This window comes from Mchenga conophoros, linkage group LG15 (assembly GCF_057382185.1).
Source record: "Mchenga conophoros isolate Kocher_MC1m ecotype Shallow Benthic linkage group LG15, M_conophoros_male_GT1.1, whole genome shotgun sequence".
Taxonomy (NCBI): domain Eukaryota; kingdom Metazoa; phylum Chordata; class Actinopteri; order Cichliformes; family Cichlidae; genus Mchenga; species Mchenga conophoros.
The window spans coordinates 42,503,265-42,523,195 of NC_140540.1; the positions used below are offsets into that span (position 1 = coordinate 42,503,265).

Genomic DNA, 19,931 nt, shown 5'->3' on the forward strand with positions numbered 1-19,931 from the left:
ATCTCCTCAGGCCTGACATGGGCTGCCCACATTCAGGCCCAGACCAAAAAGGCTAGGCAGCGCCTGTATCACCTACGACAACTGAGGAAGTTCAGGGTCTCTCCAAAGATCCTCAGGATTTTCTATGCAGGCGCTGTGGAGAGCATCCTCACACAGAACATGACATCGTGGTTTGGGAACAGCTGTGTGAAGGACCAAAAAGCTCTCCAGAGAGTGATCCGTACAGCAGAACGCTGCTGCAGGATTGCTCTCCCCCCGCTTCAGGACACCTACACCAGGAGATGCCGGACTAGAGCAGCGCAGATACTGAAGGACCCGTCCCATCCTGGCAACAAACTGTTCCAACTTCTGCAATCTGGTAGAAGGTTCCGCATCTTCCGGGCAAGGACAGAGAGACTCAAGAGGAGCTTCTATCCCCAAGCCATCCGTGCCCTAAACACACACACCCGCCCTCTCACATCATCTATAATTGACTGAGACAGGACTCTTCCAGACACTCTAAACCAAGGCACAATGTACATTTCAATTCCTTTAATTTTAAATATGTTTATGTTGTCTATCCTGTAAAATAGTCAGATGTCCATTCATATTAATGTACAGAATTCACCTGCTTGCTGCTACTACTGCACATTCACCCAATGTATATATATATATATATATATATATATATATATATATATATATATATATATATATATATATATATCTGTCACTACAGATGGTCTGTTTATGTTTTGATCAAGAGCCTTTTTTTGGGCAGCTGAAGAGGAGAAGTCTATCTTATGGCCAACCTCTGGCTGTATCTTGGTCATATTACTCAGCAAAACCCAGTATGCAGGTTCATCTGTAACAGTCCTTGTGCCACAGATCAGCACTGTTGCTTCTACATAACAGAAGAGCAGTGACGTGGCTGCAGGTCCCCACGACTCCGTCCATGCAGGTGCAGCGGGCGTCTTCAACCTTTCCTGTGATGCTCACAGTGACCCATGGCTGCAATGCTGGTTCATTCAGTCTTTGAGAGTGCAGGACCTGAAACACACACAGACAAAGTTCATTTAAAGACAAGAACTATGAGCCAAGGCCGACACAAATGTGTTTAATCTACTTTATCATAAATGTAACAAAGTGTTTAGAAAGTTAGCACATACGTGTAATTTTTCATTTCTTTATGTGTCCATCTATAGAACGCTGCACGTTATAGTGTAAATCTGCCTGTTCTCTGTCAGAAACCTGCCTGCAGAAAATGAACCTAAAGTATGTAATGCAAGGATGTAATCACTTTCAAGATGGAGAAAGCATAAAGTGACAATTAGGAATCACTTAATATGATAAGGAGATTCTGCAGGTCATTAATCAATGTATAAAACTAAACTAAAATGTATTTTTAGTGACACAGGATACAAACATGGAAGCAAGATGTATAATTAGGATTATTTATAATAAATATGAATAAATTAGTGCAATTTCTTTAACCATAAAGAATAACTAAATCCTTCAGGACAGTGTCTCATCAATGCACTGAACTCACTATGTTATTCACCTAACAGCCTCCACATGTTCTCACTGTAATTTCCCCTCATGAATGAATTTATGCTGCACTAATCTGAATGTTTGCAAGGAAATCAAACGCATTTCACTCGCAGTACTCGAGCTGACTTACCTTTGTTTGAATGACGACTTGTAGGCGCTGACTCCACAGACAAGGTACGAAAATATGTCAGGCTACGTCAATAGCGGTTGGTCTTCAGGGTTTCTACTCCACGGCCGTATTTCATACGGGTCCACATTTCCAATGCAGGCTATTTTCTGCAAGTACCGCCGCTTCGCCTCTGAACGAAATCGGTCTCTATACAGTTCATTCTCTTTTGAGCTGCTTTTAAGCATCTTTCTTGTAGTCGTTGTTCCAACACAGTATGTTGTTTCGATTCGTAGACCCCGAAAATGGCGCCCTATAGTATTGTCAGATTATTATGGAAAAAAAAACACCCAGCACGCCCCTGCGGGCGGTTTATCCTTCAAGCTCGGGTCCTCTACCAGAGGCCTGGGAGCTTGAGGGTCCTGCAGTATCTTAGCTGTTCCCAGGACTGCGCTTTTCTGGACAGAGATCTCCGATGTTGTTCCCGGGATCTGCTGGAGCCACTCGCCTAGCTTGGGAGTCACCGCACCTAGTGCTCCGATTACCACGGGGACCACTGTTACCACTGATATATATACAGTATATATATATATATATATATATGTATACACACACATATATATATATATATATACACACATATATATACATACACACATATATATACATATATATACATATATCACTGACTTTCAGCTTGTTGTGTTTGTGGCTGACTTTAATTATTAAACATTCGCACATAAATAAGTGACGTCATATTCAGCACTTTTGACAGTTCACTCTTCGGCCGCTCCATCTTATTAGGGAAATTCCATATACATAAATGTAAATTTCAAAACTCAACCCCATCATTTAATTTGTTTTTGATTGAAATTAAACATTACTTAAACTCTCTTAAATTAACTTCCAATAAAAAAGGTTTATCATTGATTGAAATTCATTCAGAAATGTTTAAAGAATGAGCTGTCACAACTTTCAAGTACAAAGTTGTTATGAAGTCTGTCACCCCCCCCCCTTTTTTTTTTTCCTTTATTTATTCATCCTTCTTATTTCATTGTACTGTATATTGTTACTCTTATTTGCCTTGTATGTCTACTGTACAAACTGAACTGTAATGACTGACTGTTCGCTTTATAATTTCAATAAAGTTTGGGGGGAAAAAAACTTCTTCGGCTGCTCCCTTCTGCCGTATTTTGCGGCAAAATTCTCCACACCCACCGCCGCGCTATGAATTGTGGGATATATGGGACCACGAAGCGTGCACCGGACCACGCTTGATATTTGGGGAAATCGACGGCGCATTTGGAGTATGCATTTGAAGTACACTTCGAATTGGGACAGCCGTCGTCGCGTGGCGGTGACGTAACCGCACTTAAAATGCGTACTTCAATCGTGCAGACCCTGAATTGGGACACAGCCTATGATTCAGCACAGGAGGGAGGGGGTTAGTGACTCCTGAGTGATTCGTTCGCTCTTTGATTCAGCACAGGAGGGAGGGGGTGAGCGAGTCCTGAGTGATTCGCTTATGCTTACGATTCAGCACAGGAAGCGAGGGGGTGAGTAGCTCAAATGTGTTGTTAGCATGTTAGCAGCGTGATGCTACTCTGAACCGAGGAGCTATTTTCTTCCAGTTCAGAGCAGAAATGCTTTTGTTATGAAACTGGCTGTTGTTTTTCCCCCCACAATTTTAATTATAAGCTAGATATATTTCTACTAATGGAATTAGTTTGCTAATAGCAACAGGGATGAGTCAGTGAGTCAGTTGAGCTTGTGAATCATGATTCACGAGTCAGTAAAGTGATTCTCGAGTATTGAACGATTCGTTCACGAATCGAACATCACTACACTGAACCCTGTGGAACTCCATAATTAACTTCAGTGTGTGAAGAAGACTTTACATGCACAAATTGGAGTCTATTAGGTAGATATGATACAAACCACTGTAGTGCAGTACCTGTAATACCTAGAGCGTTCATAAGACCATGAGTTAATGTTTTACTTATATATTTGTATGTATTTAAATCGTGTCTTCTCACGTTCTAGTGACTGGTCTGTCTGTTTTTCTCCTATGAATCTCCTGTGAATCCATCGTGTGTTTTCCCTGCCGTCCACCTTCCTATGCCTCCATTCATCCTCCGTCATGTTCGTGTTCATGTTTGCTGTTTAGTAGTTTAGTTTGTCCCAGTTCAGATTATCTTTAGTCTCGTTTGCCATTTTCACCTTGTGTTTTACTTTTCAATAAACCTCCTTCGCACCTCCATGAGTGCCTGCACTTGGATTGTATAACAGGGTTAGGTTTGTGTATGAGATTTCCTATGCCCCCTGAATGCACCATACAGTGGGGCAAAAAAGTATTTAGTCAGCCACCGATTGTGCAAGTTCCCCCACTTAAAATGATGACAGAGCTCAGTAATTTGCACCAGAGGTACACTTCAACTGTGAGAGACAGAATGTGAAAAAAAAAATCCATGAATCCACATGGTAGGATTTGTAAAGAATTTATTCGTAAATCAGGGTGGAAAATAAGTGTTTGGTCAATAACAAAAATACAACTCAATACTGTGTAACATAACCTTTGTTGGCAATAACAGAGGTCAAACATTTACTATAGGTCTTTACCAGGTTTGCACACACAGTAGCTGGTATTTTGGCCCATTCCTCCATGCAGATCTTCTCGAGAGCAGTGATGTTTTGGGGCTGTCGCTGAGCAACACGGACTTTCAACTCCCGCCACAGATTTTCTATGGGGTTGAGGTCTGGAGACTGGCTAGGCCACTCCAGGACTTTCAAATGCTTCTTACGGAGCCACTCCTTTGTTGCCCGGGCGGTGTGTTTTGGATCATTGTCATGTTGGAAGACCCAGCCTCGTTTCATCTTCAAAGTTCTCACTGATGGAAGGAGGTTTTGGCTCAAAATCTCACGATACATGGCCCCATTCATTCTGTCCTTAACACGGATCAGTCGTCCTGTCCCCTTGGCAGAAAAACAGCCCCATAGCATGATGTTTCCACCCCCATGCTTCACAGTAGGTATGGTGTTCTTGGGATGCAACTCAGTATTCTTCTTCCTCCAAACACGACGAGTTGAGTTTATACCAAAAAGTTCTACTTTGGTTTCATCTGACCACATGACATTCTCCCAATCCTCTGCTGTATCATCCATGTGCTCTCTGGCAAACTTCAGACGGGCCTGGACATGCACTGGCTTCAGCAGCGGAACACGTCTGGCACTGCGGGATTTGATTCCCTGCCGTTGTAGTGTGTTACTGATGGTGACCTTTGTTACTTTGGTCCCAGCTCTCTGCAGGTCATTCACCAGGTCCCCCCGTGTGGTTCTGGGATCTTTGCTCACCGTTCTCATGATCATTTTGACCCCACGGGATGAGATCTTGCGTGGAGCCCCAGATCGAGGGAGATTATCAGTGGTCTTGTATGTCTTCCATTTTCTGATGATTGCTCCCACAGTTGATTTTTTCACACCAAGCTGCTTGCCTATTGTAGATTCACTCTTCCCAGTCTGGTGCAGGTCTACAATACTTTTCCTGGTGTCCTTCGAAAGCTCTTTGGTCTTGGCCATGGCGGAGTTTGGAGTCTGACTGTTTGAGGCTGTGGACAGGTGTCTTTTATACAGATGATGAGTTCAAACAGGTGCCATTCATACAGGTAACGAGTGGGGGACAGAAAAGCTTCTTACAGAAGACGTTACAGGTCTGTGAGAGCCAGAGATTTTCCTTGTTTGAGGTGACCAAATACTTATTTTCCACCCTAATTTACGAATAAATTCTTTACAAATCCTACCATGTGAATTCATGGATTTTTTTTTTCACATTCTGTCTCTCACAGTTGAAGTGCACCTCTGGTGCAAATTACTGACCTCTGTCATCATTTTAAGTGGGGGAACTTGCACAATCGGTGGCTGACTAAATACTTTTTTTCCCCACTGTAGGTGTGCATGTCCGAAGCTTCAGTTCAGAGACAAACGGCAGCTGAACAACGGACAGTGTGCACGTTCATGAAGTATTTGCTGCCAGCTCAGATTTCTTTAACCCTTCTAAACATGGATCCTCCTTTATTTTTCTCACACGGCTCATCCCTTTTGCCATGACACTAAAAGACACGTTGATGGTTTGGAGGAAGTAATTACTGAAGTTAACTCAGAAAGATCAATTGGAGAAAAAGCATCTAAATGTCATGATCCTAGGCCATGTTGGCCCAGCATTCTTAGTTTTCATGTATTCTTGTATTTTGTTCTTCATTTAGGCCATGGTTCCTGGGTTGCTCTGTTCAGTTGTTCCTTATTTGATTTCCCCTTGTGCCTTTTACCCCCTGTGTGCCCTATGTATCTGTGAGCCCTCGTCTCCCCTCCTTGTGTTTCATTCAATGTTTTACCCAGCCCGTTATGTCTGTGCTCTCTCTCTCTCTCCTCCTGTCTGAACCTCTGTGTACTTCCTGTTTTACTTTGACAGTCTCTCGTCAGTATGCGTCATGTTGTGTTCACTCCTGCCCTGTCTCGTTACGATTATCTGTGTCTGCTGTGTTCCCCGTGTGCTCCCACTTCTCTCGTTAAACCTCTGTTTATTTATGTCTGCGTCTCCCTCTGTTCGGTGTCGCATTCTCCCTCATTCATGGCCGTGTGTTTCTCTGTGTGCTAGTGTGTTGCTTCCCAGTGTAGTTTCTTATCAGTTTGTTTCGCCGTTTCCCTCCAGCAATAAAAGCTGTGTTTTGAGTTCATTCCTGCCTCTGTGAGCTTGCTTTTGGGTCCACTTCCTGCCTGCCACACAGCCGAATCATGACATAAATGAATATCAATGGTACTGAAAGTATGTGTAGATAATGTTACATCTGTGAGATGATTTTGAATTTTTCTCTAAAGGTTAAAATGTTATTTGTGAAGAAGTTCATGAAGTCATTACTAGTTAACGTTAAAGGGATGGTTGGCTCAAAAGAGCTCTGACTGTTTGTCAGCCTGGCTACAGTGCTGAAGAGAAACCTGGGGTTGTTCTTATTTTCTTCAATCAGTGATGAATAGTAAGATGTTCTGGCTTTGCGGAGGGCTTTCTTATAAAGCAGCAAACTATTTCTCCAGGCTAAATGATGATCCTCTAAATTTGTGACACGCCGTTTCCTCTCCAGCTTACGAGTCATCTGCTTTAGGCTACGTGTTTGAGAATTATACCACGGAGTCAGGTACTTCTGATTAGAGGCCTTCGTTTTCACAGGAGCTACAGTATCCAGAGTTGTACATAGTGAGGAGGCAAAATTATTAACAAGATAACTGATCTCTGTTGGAGTAGCGTTCAGGTAGCTGCTCATTGTGAGTTTGAATCTGCTCCATTAATATAACTACAACCTAAAATCCAGCCTTTCACAGAAAGCTCTTTACTCTTGAGACGTTGTCAGAATTTAAACTGTGTGTTTTTCTTCTATATTTTGCTATTGATCAACTATTTTGCTGCCATCCCATATACAATATTTTGGTCTCAGTGGAATTACCATCCCCACCCTAAATGACCATAGCCCCTCCACCCTTATTTATTTATTATATTATATAACTGCCCTTGTATACAGCCCCACAAAGTTTCTGTTTCAATGTTTCTACACATACACCATGTATATAGTTTACTCACATATATGTATAGATGCCAAATATCCTTGGGCAAGATACTAACCCCATGTTTGCCTACTGGTGGTGGTCAGAGGGCCCGGTGGCGCCAGTGTCCGGCAGCCTCGCCTCTGTCAGTGCGCCCCAGGGCAGCTGTGGCTACAATGTAGCTGCCATCACCAGTGTGTGAATGGGTGAATGACTGAATGTAGTGTGAAGCGCTTTGGGGTCCTTAGGGACTAGAAAAGCGCTTTGTGTTCCAGCTACCTAATTTCCCTGTGCAAGATGTCTGTGAAGGTTCTCAGTCATCCAGGTCATCGTAGTCAAAGGAGCTTGCAAAGAAAAGCATCTGGACTTCTTTAAGTTGCTTGAAGACCTTTCACCTCTCATCCGAGAAGCTTCTTCAGTTCTACGGTCAAAGATGGTGGCACAGAAGAAGAACAGAAGAACACAGAAGAGCCACCTCCACAGGACAAGACTCAGCAGTCCATCTGCATCTAAAGGTCAAAGGTCACTCTTTCGAGGATGCCAATGTTCACATTTTGGACAGAGAGGACAGATGGTTTGAAAGAGGAGTGAATGAAGCCATCTATGTCCACTGTGAGCGACCATCTTTGAACAGAGGCGGGGTTTACGACACCAACTCTCTGCCATCTATAATCCAGTTTTGAGATCCTTCCCAGACGCCTTAACGCCCACTCACATCCTGGGCCATCTGACCTCAGGAATTCGCATGATAAGGTGGGGCCAGGTTTCACAATGAACACACCCGAAACTCTGGCTGATTGGGACCCACACCCAGTTTCACACCTTGGCTCAGGCGATTAGAGGATCATCAGGGGGTCCTTTTGTCCCTCTGTGGGGGGAAACTCCCACTAGGTTTATATCTGGGACTCTCCACCATTTGACCTTAGAACTGAAGAAGCTTCTCGGATGAGAGGTGAAACGTCTTCAAGCAACTTAAAGAAGTCCAGACGCTTTTCTTTGCAAGCTCCTTTGACTTCCCTGTGCAAGAAACCGCACAATGATGATAAAAGGTCTAAGGTCTAAAAATAATCAGTCTTTTCTTATTCGGCCCCTCACAGTTGTTCACTTTAACCAGAAAATGCTTGACTCTAAAGTTGCTACGAAGTTTTGAGCAACTGGTCAGGAAGCAGTAAATAAATCACAGGGAAACAAATTTAGGACATGTGGGGAGTTAAGAAATGTTACCAGAGTTCACTCATATTGAAGAGTGAGTGATCAGTGGCTCATATTCAATGTGTGCAGATTTCTGAGTGTGATGCATGTTTATGTCTCCTTCCTGTAGAGGAGAAGCTTGGGAAAATGCGGACAGAGTTTGTGTGGAGGGTGTCAAAAGAAATCCTCATACAGCTCCTCGAGGCCCTGGTTGCAGAAGGTGTGTTTAATGATTTGGAGAAAGAGAGCATTATGGAGAAGAACCGGGTTACAGCAGATAAGGCACGCTGTATCATTGACGCAGTGAAGAAGAAAGGAGACAAAGCCAGCGGCATAATGATCAGACATCTTCAGACCAGAGATCCAACTCTCTCCTCTCAGCTGGGTTTATGCTCCGGTCCATCAGCTAAGCACGGTGAGGTTGATGGCATCTTCTCAATAATCAATCAATAATCTTCTATTAGAGGGATAAGAGCATGCTGCAGTGGTTTGTATCATATCTATTTAATAGACTCCAGTTTGTGCATGTAAATGGAGAGTCCTCTTCACACACTGAGGTTAATTATGGAGTTCCACAGGGTTCAGTGCTAGGACCAATTCTGTTTACATTATACATGCTTCCCTTAGGCAGTATCATTAGAAGACATAGCATACATTTACACTGCTATGCAGATGACACCCAGCTCTATCTGTCCATGAAGCCAGATAACACACACCAATGAGTTAAACTGCAGGAATGTCTTAAAGACATAAAGACCTGGATGGCCGCTAACTTTCTGCTTCTTAATTCAGATCAAACTGAGGTTATTGTACTCGGCCCTGAAAATCTTAGAAATATGGTATCTAACCAGATGCGTACTCTGGATGGCATTACCTTGGCCTCCAGTAACGCTGTGAGGAACCTTGGAGTCATTTTTGACCAAGATATGTCCTTCAACGCACATATTAAACAAATTTGTAATGTATTTGCAACTACTGAAGCTTCGGGACCTTCGGGTCAGGTAGTAATGCTTTTAATGTTTCTGGCCATTGACAGAAACATTAAAACATTAAACCTCTCTTCTTTTATTCATTTAGAGGCTCTTCAGAAGTGTCAGATTAACTTCAAATCAAAACTAAAGAAGAAGTTCCAGTGTGTGTTTGAGGGGATCGCTAAAGCAGGAAACCCAACCCTTCTGAATCAGATCTACACAGAGCTCTACATCACAGAGGGAGGGACTGCAGAGGTCAATGATGAACATGAGGTCAGACAGATTGAAACAGCATCCAGGAAACCAGACAGACCAGAAACAACCATCAGACAAGAAGACATCTTTAAAGCCTCACCTGGAAGAGATGAACCAATCAGAACTGTGCTGACAAAGGGAGTGGCTGGCATTGGGAAAACAGTCTTAACACAGAAATACAGCCTGGACTGGGCTGAAGACAAAGCCAACCAGGACATCCAGTTCATATTTCCATTCACTTTCAGAGAGCTGAATGTGCTGAAAGAGGAAAAGTTCAGCTTGGTGCAACTTGTTCATCACTTCTTTACTGAAACCAAAGAAGCAGGAATCTGCAGCTTTGAAGACTTCCAGGTTGTGTTCATCTTTGATGGTCTGGATGAGTGTCGACTTCCTCTGGACTTCCACAAAACTACAATCCTAACTGACCCTAGAAAGTCCACCTCAGTGGATGTGCTGCTGATAAACCTCATCAGGGGGAAACTGCTTCCCTCTGCTCGCCTCTGGATAACCACACGACCTGCAGCAGCCAATCAGATCCCTCCTGTCTGTGTTGGCATGGTGACAGAGGTCAAAGGGTTCACTGACCCACAGAAGGAAGAGTACTTCAGGAAGAGATTCAGAGATGAGGAGCAGGCCAGCAGGATCATCTCCCACATCAAGACATCACGAAGCCTCCACATCATGTGTCACATCCCAGTCTTCTGCTGGATCACTGCTACAGTTCTGGAGGATGTGCTGGAAACCAGAGAGGGAGGACAGCTGCCCAAGACCCTGACTGAGATGTACATCCACTTCCTGGTGGTTCAGGCCAAAGTGAAGAGGGTCAAGTATGATGGAGGAGCTGAGACAGACCCACACTGGAGTCCAGAGAGCAGAAAGATGATTGAGTCTCTGGGAAAACTGGCTTTTGATCAGCTGCAGAAAGGAAACCTGATCTTCTATGAATCAGACCTGACAGAGTGTGGCATCAATATCAGAGCAGCCTCAGTGTACTCAGGAGTGTTCACACAGATCTTTAAAGAGGAGAGAGGACTGTACCAGGACAAGGTGTTCTGCTTCATCCATCTGAGTGTTCAGGAGTTTCTGGCTGCTCTTCATGTCCATCTGACCTTCATCAACTCTGGACTCAATCTGCTGGAAGAAACAACCTCCTGGTGGTTTAAATTATTTAACACACCAAAACTTCAATCTCTCCACCAGACTGCTGCGAACAAGGCCTTACAGAGTCCAAATGGACACCTGGACTTGTTCCTCCGCTTCCTCCTGGGTCTTTCACTGCAGACCAGTCAGACTGTCTTACGAGGTCTGCTGACGCAGACAGGAAGTAGCTCACAGACCAATCAGGAAACAGTCCAGTACATCAAGGAGAAGCTCAGTGAGAATCTGTCTGCAGAGAAAAGTATCAATCTGATCCACTGTCTGAATGAACTGAATGATCGTTCTCTAGTGGAGGAGATCCAACAGTCCCTGAGATCAGGAAGTCTCTCCACAGATAAACTGTCTCCTACTCAGTGGTCAGCTCTGGTCTTCATCTTACTATCATCAGAAAAAGATCTGGATGTGTTTGACCTGAAGAAATACTCTGCTTCAGAGGAGGCTCTTCTGAGGTTGCTGCCAGTGGTCAAAGCCTCCAACAAAGCTCTGTAAGCAAGGACATACTTCTCATTTTATTTTTAAAATACAGTCATTGAGTTTTGTTTTAAATTGATGGTCCATAGCTGCTGCTGATAACATGTTTTAGCTTATAATTTATTTGAGGTATTGTGGGATACGAATGATGAGCTTGATCACATTCTTCACACCTTTATTACCAGTTGTTGTACCTTATACTTTCACGGCTGCAGCTTTCCAGCCCCCAGCCAAATGTAACACGGTTAAAGGACCAGGGCGCCTGACTGCAGCCTCATAGACAATGAGCTATCAGAATAAGTTTCGACTATGGAGCCTGAGGGTGTGAATAAAACACAGGAAATCAAAGTCGAGCTCAAAATATATGTATTATGTTTGTTATGAGGAATATATAGACAGATGTACAAAAAAAAAAATGCATATATATCACAAACAAAATAATGTTGACAATACAAGACAGCTTATTGGGTTCCAAAAGGAGGTGGGATGAGGTGTAGTCCAGTATGTGATTTATTTTAGTTCCATGGACCTGTGATAGGTCATGTGTCAACAGTTTGATTCAGTCCATAGGTTCATAATTCCTACCGCAACGTAGCGGTGGTCGGGTGGCTCGCCATCTCGCGCTGATCAGGGCTGATCGCGGGAGAAAAAAGAAACCTGACCGTTGAGTCGATTGTGAGGTAGTGTAAAGGTGAATGAATTGGCCGGGTTATTGCACGCTGTCAACTGGTCTGTAGTGTAAAATTTGTCGATATCTGACAAGTACGCCAACCACAGGGACAACAGCAGCCAGAGGAGCAGGGACATGCAGCTGATTGACCCGGAACTTATACAGGGTTCATTCCCGCCACAATAAAGGGACTGGCGGAAGTGGGGTCAGAAGTTACCGTGGTTACACAAACACACACCAATAACAACAGTATGGACCCAGTTCAATCCGTTTTAAGCCAGCAAGGCGTGATTGCGGATGCCGCTCGGTCTGCCATTTGTCCCACAGCGATGATGAAGCTGATCTGGTGGCCACCGTGTGGACCAGAGGATGCCTGTGTGGCAAGTGGAGGTGGCACAGCAGTCACGGCATGATCCGAGGCTCCCAGGCGGCTTGGCAGGCAGCCGTTACGCAAGACCACACAGAGCCCCAGGTGGAAGGAAGCCTGGTCTAGACAGCACGCCAACCTCAGGCTTGGCAGGGTCCTCGCGCACCCCATCCCGGCTGGGAAGGGCTCTTGTGTGCTCTGACCTTTGGAACCTGCTGAGCAGGTCCCTCACGTGCTCCAACCTCAGCAGCCCTCTTCCGGGGAACAGGCACTTGTGTAGGCATCTGCCGGGCACCAGCCGCTTCCACCCGCGGAGTGGGTAAGAAGCTTTAGTCAGAAGCTGCTGCAGAGCAGGGCCAAACATTCCTACTGGCCAACTACTATAACTACAAATCCTATAGTATAACCAATCAAATTAACCTAAATATTTCCTGACTACAGAAGTTTTCCACCTGATTTGGCATCAAATTCATCTCTTTAATAGATCACGGGGGCAGCACCCTAAGCAAAAAAAACCATTCCTCCCTCTCCCCAGCCACCTCTTCCAGCTTGTCCGGGGGAACACCACGGCGTTACCCAATGTGTCCTGGGTTGCCCAACAACTTATCGGGAGATATCTTTGTCAGATACACGAACCACCACAACTGGCTCCTTTCCATGTGGAGGAGCAGTGGCTCTACTCTGAGCCCCTCCCGGTTGGCTGAACCTCTCACGCTATCTCTAACGGTAAGGTCAGCCACCCTTCAGAGGAAGTTCATTTCTGCCGCTTCTATCTGCACTCTCATTCTTTCAGTCACTACCCACAGCTCGTGACCACAGGTGAGGGTAGGGACGTAGATCCCCTCTGCGAATCACTACCTTATGGTGGTGGAGGAGTTTGTGTGTCCCAGGGATCCCAGGGGCTATTTTGTCCGGGGGCTTCTGCCCCTGGTAGGGTCTCCCATGGCAAATTGGTTGTAGGTAGGTGAGGAACAAAGAGCGATTCAGAAGACCCCTATGAGTAGAACACCAAGAGAACAGTTCACCCTGCCAAGCATCAGGTGGGCGGGCCTTAGTCCATGGGGCCTGGCCCTGCACAGCCCAAAAAAGGGACCTTTTTGGGCTGTGCAAGGAACCTGCTGCCCACCACCCGCAGGTGCCGTAGGGGTTGGGTGCATTGTGTGCCGGGTGGCGGGCTGGAGCAGAGGCCCTGGTGGATCAATCATCAGTTACCAAAGCTGGCAATTGGAACATGGAATATCACCTCTCTGGTGGGGAAGGAGCCTGAGTTAGGCATGGGGTTGAGAGGTACCGGCTAGATATAGTTGGGCTCATCTCAACGCATGGCTTGGGCTCTGGAACCAGTCTCCTGGAGAGGGGCTGGACTCAGTTGCCCCTGTCCTAGATAACTCTATAGATATTTGAATTATGAAAGTGACCAGCAGAACTGAATGCCTGTGACTGTAGAAAACATGGACGACGCGACAGCTCCCCCAAAATGAAGCTAAAATGTCTCTATTGCCCCTTGGTTTTTGGCTGCAGGGCTGCAGTAAAGGTCATAAACTCCGCCTACTCCATGTTAGCGGATGGGATTGGGGACAGACAAAAGTAAATTAATTCTCATCAGATACATTTTTTCAGATACATTTTTTCCAAAGATTCTTTCTTTTGTTATCAATAGTTCTTATCACGCTGATTTGTGTCCAAGGGGTCTCCTTTCCCATAAGTTTGATTCTGTCGCGGTGATGTTAAATTGGCGTGTAACTTCATCATAACAGTTTTGACTGGCAGCTGCAGTCACGGAGAAACTTGCGTATCTCTGTTCAGGAATAGCAGATAGAGTGTAGGCTCTGAGAGAAGGGCCAGAGTTTTTGTTACAAAAACACGAACGACTGTTTTAACCTGACAGCCTGAGGTGTTCTTCAGTAAACTGGACTACCCGACAGAAGGACTCGAGGCCCCACTGCACCTTTTTGGTAAGTTAAACGTGTTTGTAAGCTAATCCATAATTACCGTCCTTAGCTCGGTCCTGAGACCTAGCTAGCTAACATGAGCACTCGGATGTCGGGGAAACTTGTTTTGTAAAATTCGTTTATCTAATCCTTGCAGGTGAATGAATTTATCCTGGATAAAAAAAATCAAGAGAAACGCCCCGGGCTGCTCAGTCATTAATTACCGTTACTGTACTTTTATTACAAGTATTATACTGTAAAAGTGACAGGCTGCACTCTGCTTCAGCTCCTGTGCAGAGCTGATTATTAAATATGTGCAAACAACAGTTTTCAGTCTCTTGCCACATCTGTAAAGACAATAAATACCAAATTTAAAAAAAAAGCTTTTACTTCAGTCACTCCTCATTAATCAGTATTTATGGATTAAACTGTAGAACTGAAAATGTAAGAGAAGAGCTTCAGATCCTGAGTGTGTGAGGACAGAAGGATCAGCTTTATTTCAGATTTGAGAGATAAACTTTATAATTCAGTTTGTGATGGTTCTGTTGTCTTTGTGATTACAGGAGCTGCCCTCAGATTCAGACCTCAGCATCAGATCATCCAACATGTTCACATGTTAACTGCAAAATGAACTGATGAAAACAGTGCAAAGGTTAAAGTACCACATGTGCTGTAGCGAAAGCTGCAGCTTTATTGATAAAGTTAAAGATAAAAAAAGAAAAGGATTAATCACCCATGTAACTGTGTCACTATATATCAGCATTAACAGGACCTCAGTTTGGTGTTTTACAAAGCTGCTGATCTCAAACCTGCACAGCTTCCGTTTTAAACACTTGATGTACTCAGCTGCATGAAGAGCACATTTTTCTGACACAATTAAATAAAACCTGATGAAGGTCAAAGGTTGTCACTTGTATTCAAACTACAACCTTGTGATCTGGAATTCTTTCACAGTTTTTTGCCGATAGTGTGTTATTTACCATAAAGTAATTCAAAGTTATTTATACCAGAGTAACTAGAGAGGATCATATATTTTTAAATATATAACTTTCTACCGGACTGAGTATAATATCTCTATGTAAAAGTCCGGAGCCTCTGGGGAGTATCCGAGTATTTATAACATTACACAAAGCAAAGGTCTCCATCACAGTGTTCATGAAATGCTGGGTTTATCCATCTCCTGGGAGGAGTGCGGAAGATTTCCCTGTGAGGGAGCTGCTGGTGAAGATCATGAGTCCTGCTTGATCAGTGCAATGAGCTTCAGTCTTCCTGGTGTTTCTTAAATGATGCCTCTCTCAGTGGGTCAACAGAACTTCTGGAACAGGACAGCTGTGATGAAAGAAAGGGAAGAAGTTTCTCCAAACCTCTGGACCCAGGAAACCCAGCTTAGTCTTCATGGTATCCCTCACTAGTTTCTCCCCAGGGTGAATGTAGCTGTTGATATAATATGGACTCTATTATTAAATGAAAAAAACAAATTAGACTAAACTACTGAAACGTTCTGCTGCTGTTTTTAAAGTTTCCATGTTTCCATGTTACCAGGAAGGGTTCAGAGGGCTCTGAACATTTAAACAGTTTTAGATCTATTACACTCAATCTTAAATGTTAAAATCTTAAAGGACAACGTTACATTTTTTTATATTAACAGTAACTCTGGGCGTGGAGTGTGCAGCTGATCTCATCGCTGTCTAAAAATGGATAACAAAACCTAAGGAGTGCTGAACAGTGTTGGTCAAGTTACTTGAAAAAGGTAATCAATAACTAATTACTGATTACTTCCCCAAAAAAGTAATCCCGTTACTTTACTGATTACTTATTTTCAAAAGTAATTAGTTACTTAGTTACTTTTTAAAACATGATTTATCCCCTAAATAGGTAATAAAGCAATAGATCTTTCAGCCCAATTCTAATTTTTCTGCATAATCCATCATATAAAATGTAATCAAATGAAAAAGTCTTTTTAAAACTACTTGATAGGTTTGAAGCATAAACCTATTCGCTGGAACGTTAAGGACAATTAACTACACAGAAAAAGCAAGACACAAGTAGGCAAAATTCTTTGTGTTACTCATGTATGAGGGAGAGAACCACGACAAGCGCCGTTCCTTCGCTTGACCCCAGTAGCTCTCGTCCGCTCCCCCATAACATTGTTCTTTTATTGAGCTCACATGAATATACATAGTTTCATTAACATAAGAGGTCTACATACACACCAAGAGTACCTTGCCTGTGCGTTGTGTAAGTTTGTGTGTGTGTGGGGTCAAGATGTGACCCTGTGAAGACTCCCCAAAGCTGGTGCCAGGAGTCTAGCGGGTCCATCTAAACAAAAGGCTCTTACACTCAAACAGATATACGTGTGTTTGCTATACCATATATCAGCAAGAGAAGATACGACCTCTCCAAGGAGGTGTGTGATCTATGCCAGAACACTCTGTAGAGGAGTGAACGCACCCCCCTCTTCATGCTACACAGATATGTTACAGAACTCCTAGGATGAGACATTCTTTCAATCTACAAATGATTATATACTTCTAAGCATATATGAGTAAATATTTCTAAGCATAAATGACAATAAACAATATTAGTTTTAATCTTTTAACTTTATGCATCAAGCAAACATTAAATTATATGCAACATTCTCTGACTGGAAAAAATTTGTTTAACATTTAAACCTATTTTCTGCACATTCCACCATATAAAATAAAATCGTTTTTTGTGTTTACACTCACTCTTTCAAATCGATGCACGTAAAACACAGCAGAAAATTAATAAAATCAAAGACTCAGCGGTCCTGTTGCTCTATTTTCACCTGTATAGCAGGAGTGGGGCAGGCGGAGGTTTACCCTGGTGCAGGTGTGCTGCAGTGGTCAGTGGAAGGATATGGCAGTTTCTCTGTGAATTTCACATTCCTGTGGCAGCGTATTTGGTGCTTGCTCGGACCTTTAGGGGTTTTTTTGCTGTAAAAAGAAGTTTTCTTCCCACACAGTGAGCAGCAGACGCTAATGTTTTTTTACTTTTTACAGAATCAAACTCAAAGTAAGGTCAGCACCTCCACGCTTTAAATGCTGCACGGTCATACACTCTCCCGCACTCGATATATTATCCATTTGTGATCTGCACGCAGCTGTTGCCACGAACGTTGCACTCGCTTACGTCATTGTCATGAGACACTCTCACAAAAAAATAACAGTTTTAGTAACACAGTAACGCAGCGTGCTTAGGCGAAAGTAACAGTAATCGTTACTTGTAACGGGTTACTTATAATGCGTTACTGCCCATCTCTGGTGCTGAATCATTCAATAATACAGACTATTAGAGTAATAGGTGTGTAGCATCACTAGCAACAAGCCCCCAACACATTGCGTGTGCTAGCGGCTAATTTAGCAAACAACTTAACAACAGAGTGATTTTAGATCTTTTAGAACTATAAGATGATAAGCTGTGTGTCTTTTTCATAATAGTGACATGGTTGTAGTTACCTCAATTGAACGAGTCGTCAGTCGCGGTAAACCCATCAGCAAATAAACTGGGCGTGTTTGCGGTCACGCCCAGGGGGTGTGTGGGCGGGAGCGTTACACAGTCGCTCCACCTGAAGTCACTACCGCGCAGACTCTGGCTCCAAAAATGCAAGATGGCAGCCTCGGCAAGCGCGATATTTTGGCTTAATGTGAGGAGGTGCTGTAGCGTCGTCCATGTTTTCTACAGTCATTGGTGTCACTCTGTACTAGTATAAGTAAATCTAGTAGCTATTCACTGGTTTCCCTTTAGACTTAATAGAGGTCTAATTTACTTTTCTGTTAGGAAATTTAACTTAAAGTGTTTTATTTGTCCCAGGGCAAAATCTCAGTTAATTATTTTTTTTTAAATTAATTAATTAAAATCTGAACTGTGGTGCAAACTGAGATATTCATCTTGAAATCTAGATTCAACATTAAAATTATTTTTGTTTGATGAAAAATGTCATTGTTTCTTTAGCCTGAACAGGTGTAACCTCTCTGAGAGAAGCTGTGAAGCTCTGTCCATGGTTCTCAGCTCCCACTCCTGTAGTCTGAGAGAGCTGGACCTGAGCAACAATGACCTGCAGGATTCAGGCATGAAGCTTCTTTCTGCTGGACTGCAGACTCCACAGTGTATGTTGGAAATTCTCAGGTTAGGATTTTTTGACTGATGATTCAGAATTATATAAGCTGACAGCTTTTACATGTACCTTTAAAATGTGACAAATGGTCTTTGATTTGATATAAATGATCAATTCTCACAATAAAGATCTGAGGACATACAGTGGGGCAAAAAAGTATTTAGTCAGCCACCGATTGTGCAAGTTCCCCCACTTAAAATGATGACAGAGGTCAGTAATTTACACCAGAGGTACACTTCAACTGTGAGAGACAGAATGTGAAAAAAAAATCCATGAATCCACATGGTAGGATTTGTAAAGAATTTATTGGTAAATCAGGGTGGAAAATAAGTATTTGGTCAATAACAAAAATACAACTCAATACTTTGTAACATAACCTTTGTTGGCAATAACAGAGGTCAAACATTTACTATAGGTCTTTACCAGGTTTGCACACACAGTAGCTGGTATTTTGGCCCATTCCTCCATGCAGATCTTCTCGAGAGCAGTGATGTTTTGGGGCTGTCGCCGAGCAACATGGACTTTCAACTCCCGCCACAGATTTTCTATGGGGTTGAGGTCTGGAGACTGGCTAGGCCACTCCAGGACTTTCAAATGCTTCTTACGGAGCCACTCCTTTGTTGCCGTGTGGCGGTGTGTTTTGGATCATTGTCATGTTGGAAGACCCAGCCTCGTTTCATCTTCAAAGTTCTCACTGATGGAAGGAGGTTTTGGCTCAAAATCTCACGATACATGGCCCCATTCATTCTGTCCTTAACACGGATCAGTCGTCCTGTCCCCTTGGCAGAAAAACAGCCCCATAGCATGATGTTTCCACCCCCATGCTTCACAGTAGGTATGGTGTTCTTGGGATGCAACTCAGTATTCTTCTTCCTCCAAACACGACGAGTTGAGTTTATACCAAAAAGTTCTACTTTGGTTTCATCTGACCACATGACATTCTCCCAATCCTCTGCTGTATCATCCATGTGCTCTCTGGCAAACTTCAGACGGGCCTGGACATGCACTGGCTTCAGCAGCGGAACACGTCTGGCACTGCGGGATTTGATTCCCTGCCGTTGTAGTGTGTTACTGATGGTGACCTTTGTTACTTTGGTCCCAGCTCTCTGCAGGTCATTCACCAGGTCCCCCCGTGTGGTTCTGGGATCTTTGCTCACCGTTCTCATGATCATTTTGACCCCACGGGATGAGATCTTGCGTGGAGCCCCAGATCGAGGGAGATTATCAGTGGTCTTGTATGTCTTCCATTTTCTGATGATTGCTCCCACAGTTGATTTTTTCACACCAAGCTGCTTGCCTATTGTAGATTCACTCTTCCCAGTCTGGTGCAGGTCTACAATACTTTTCCTGGTGTCCTTCGAAAGCTCTTTGGTCTTGGCCATGGCGGAGTTTGGAGTCTGACTGTTTGAGGCTGTGGACAGGTGTCTTTTATACAGATGATGAGTTCAAACAGGTGCCATTCATACAGGTAACGAGTGGGGGACAGAAAAGCTTCTTACAGAAGACGTTACAGGTCTGTGAGAGCCAGAGATTTTCCTTGTTTGAGGTGACCAA

General features: G+C 43.6%; 1 protein-coding gene across 1 annotated transcript in view; it reads left to right on the forward strand.

Annotated features, from left to right (window-relative positions):
* LOC146558989 (NLR family CARD domain-containing protein 3-like) overlaps nucleotides 1–19,931 on the forward strand; it is a 33,606-nt gene that overhangs the window by 8,350 nt on the left and 5,325 nt on the right. The window contains exons 4-6 of the mRNA XM_085245928.1: nucleotides 8,547–8,831; nucleotides 9,494–11,285; nucleotides 18,215–18,388. Of these exons, the coding sequence (XP_085102054.1) occupies nucleotides 8,547–8,831; nucleotides 9,494–11,285; nucleotides 18,215–18,388 (2,251 nt within the window). The remainder of the gene's footprint in view (nucleotides 1–8,546; nucleotides 8,832–9,493; nucleotides 11,286–18,214; nucleotides 18,389–19,931) is intronic.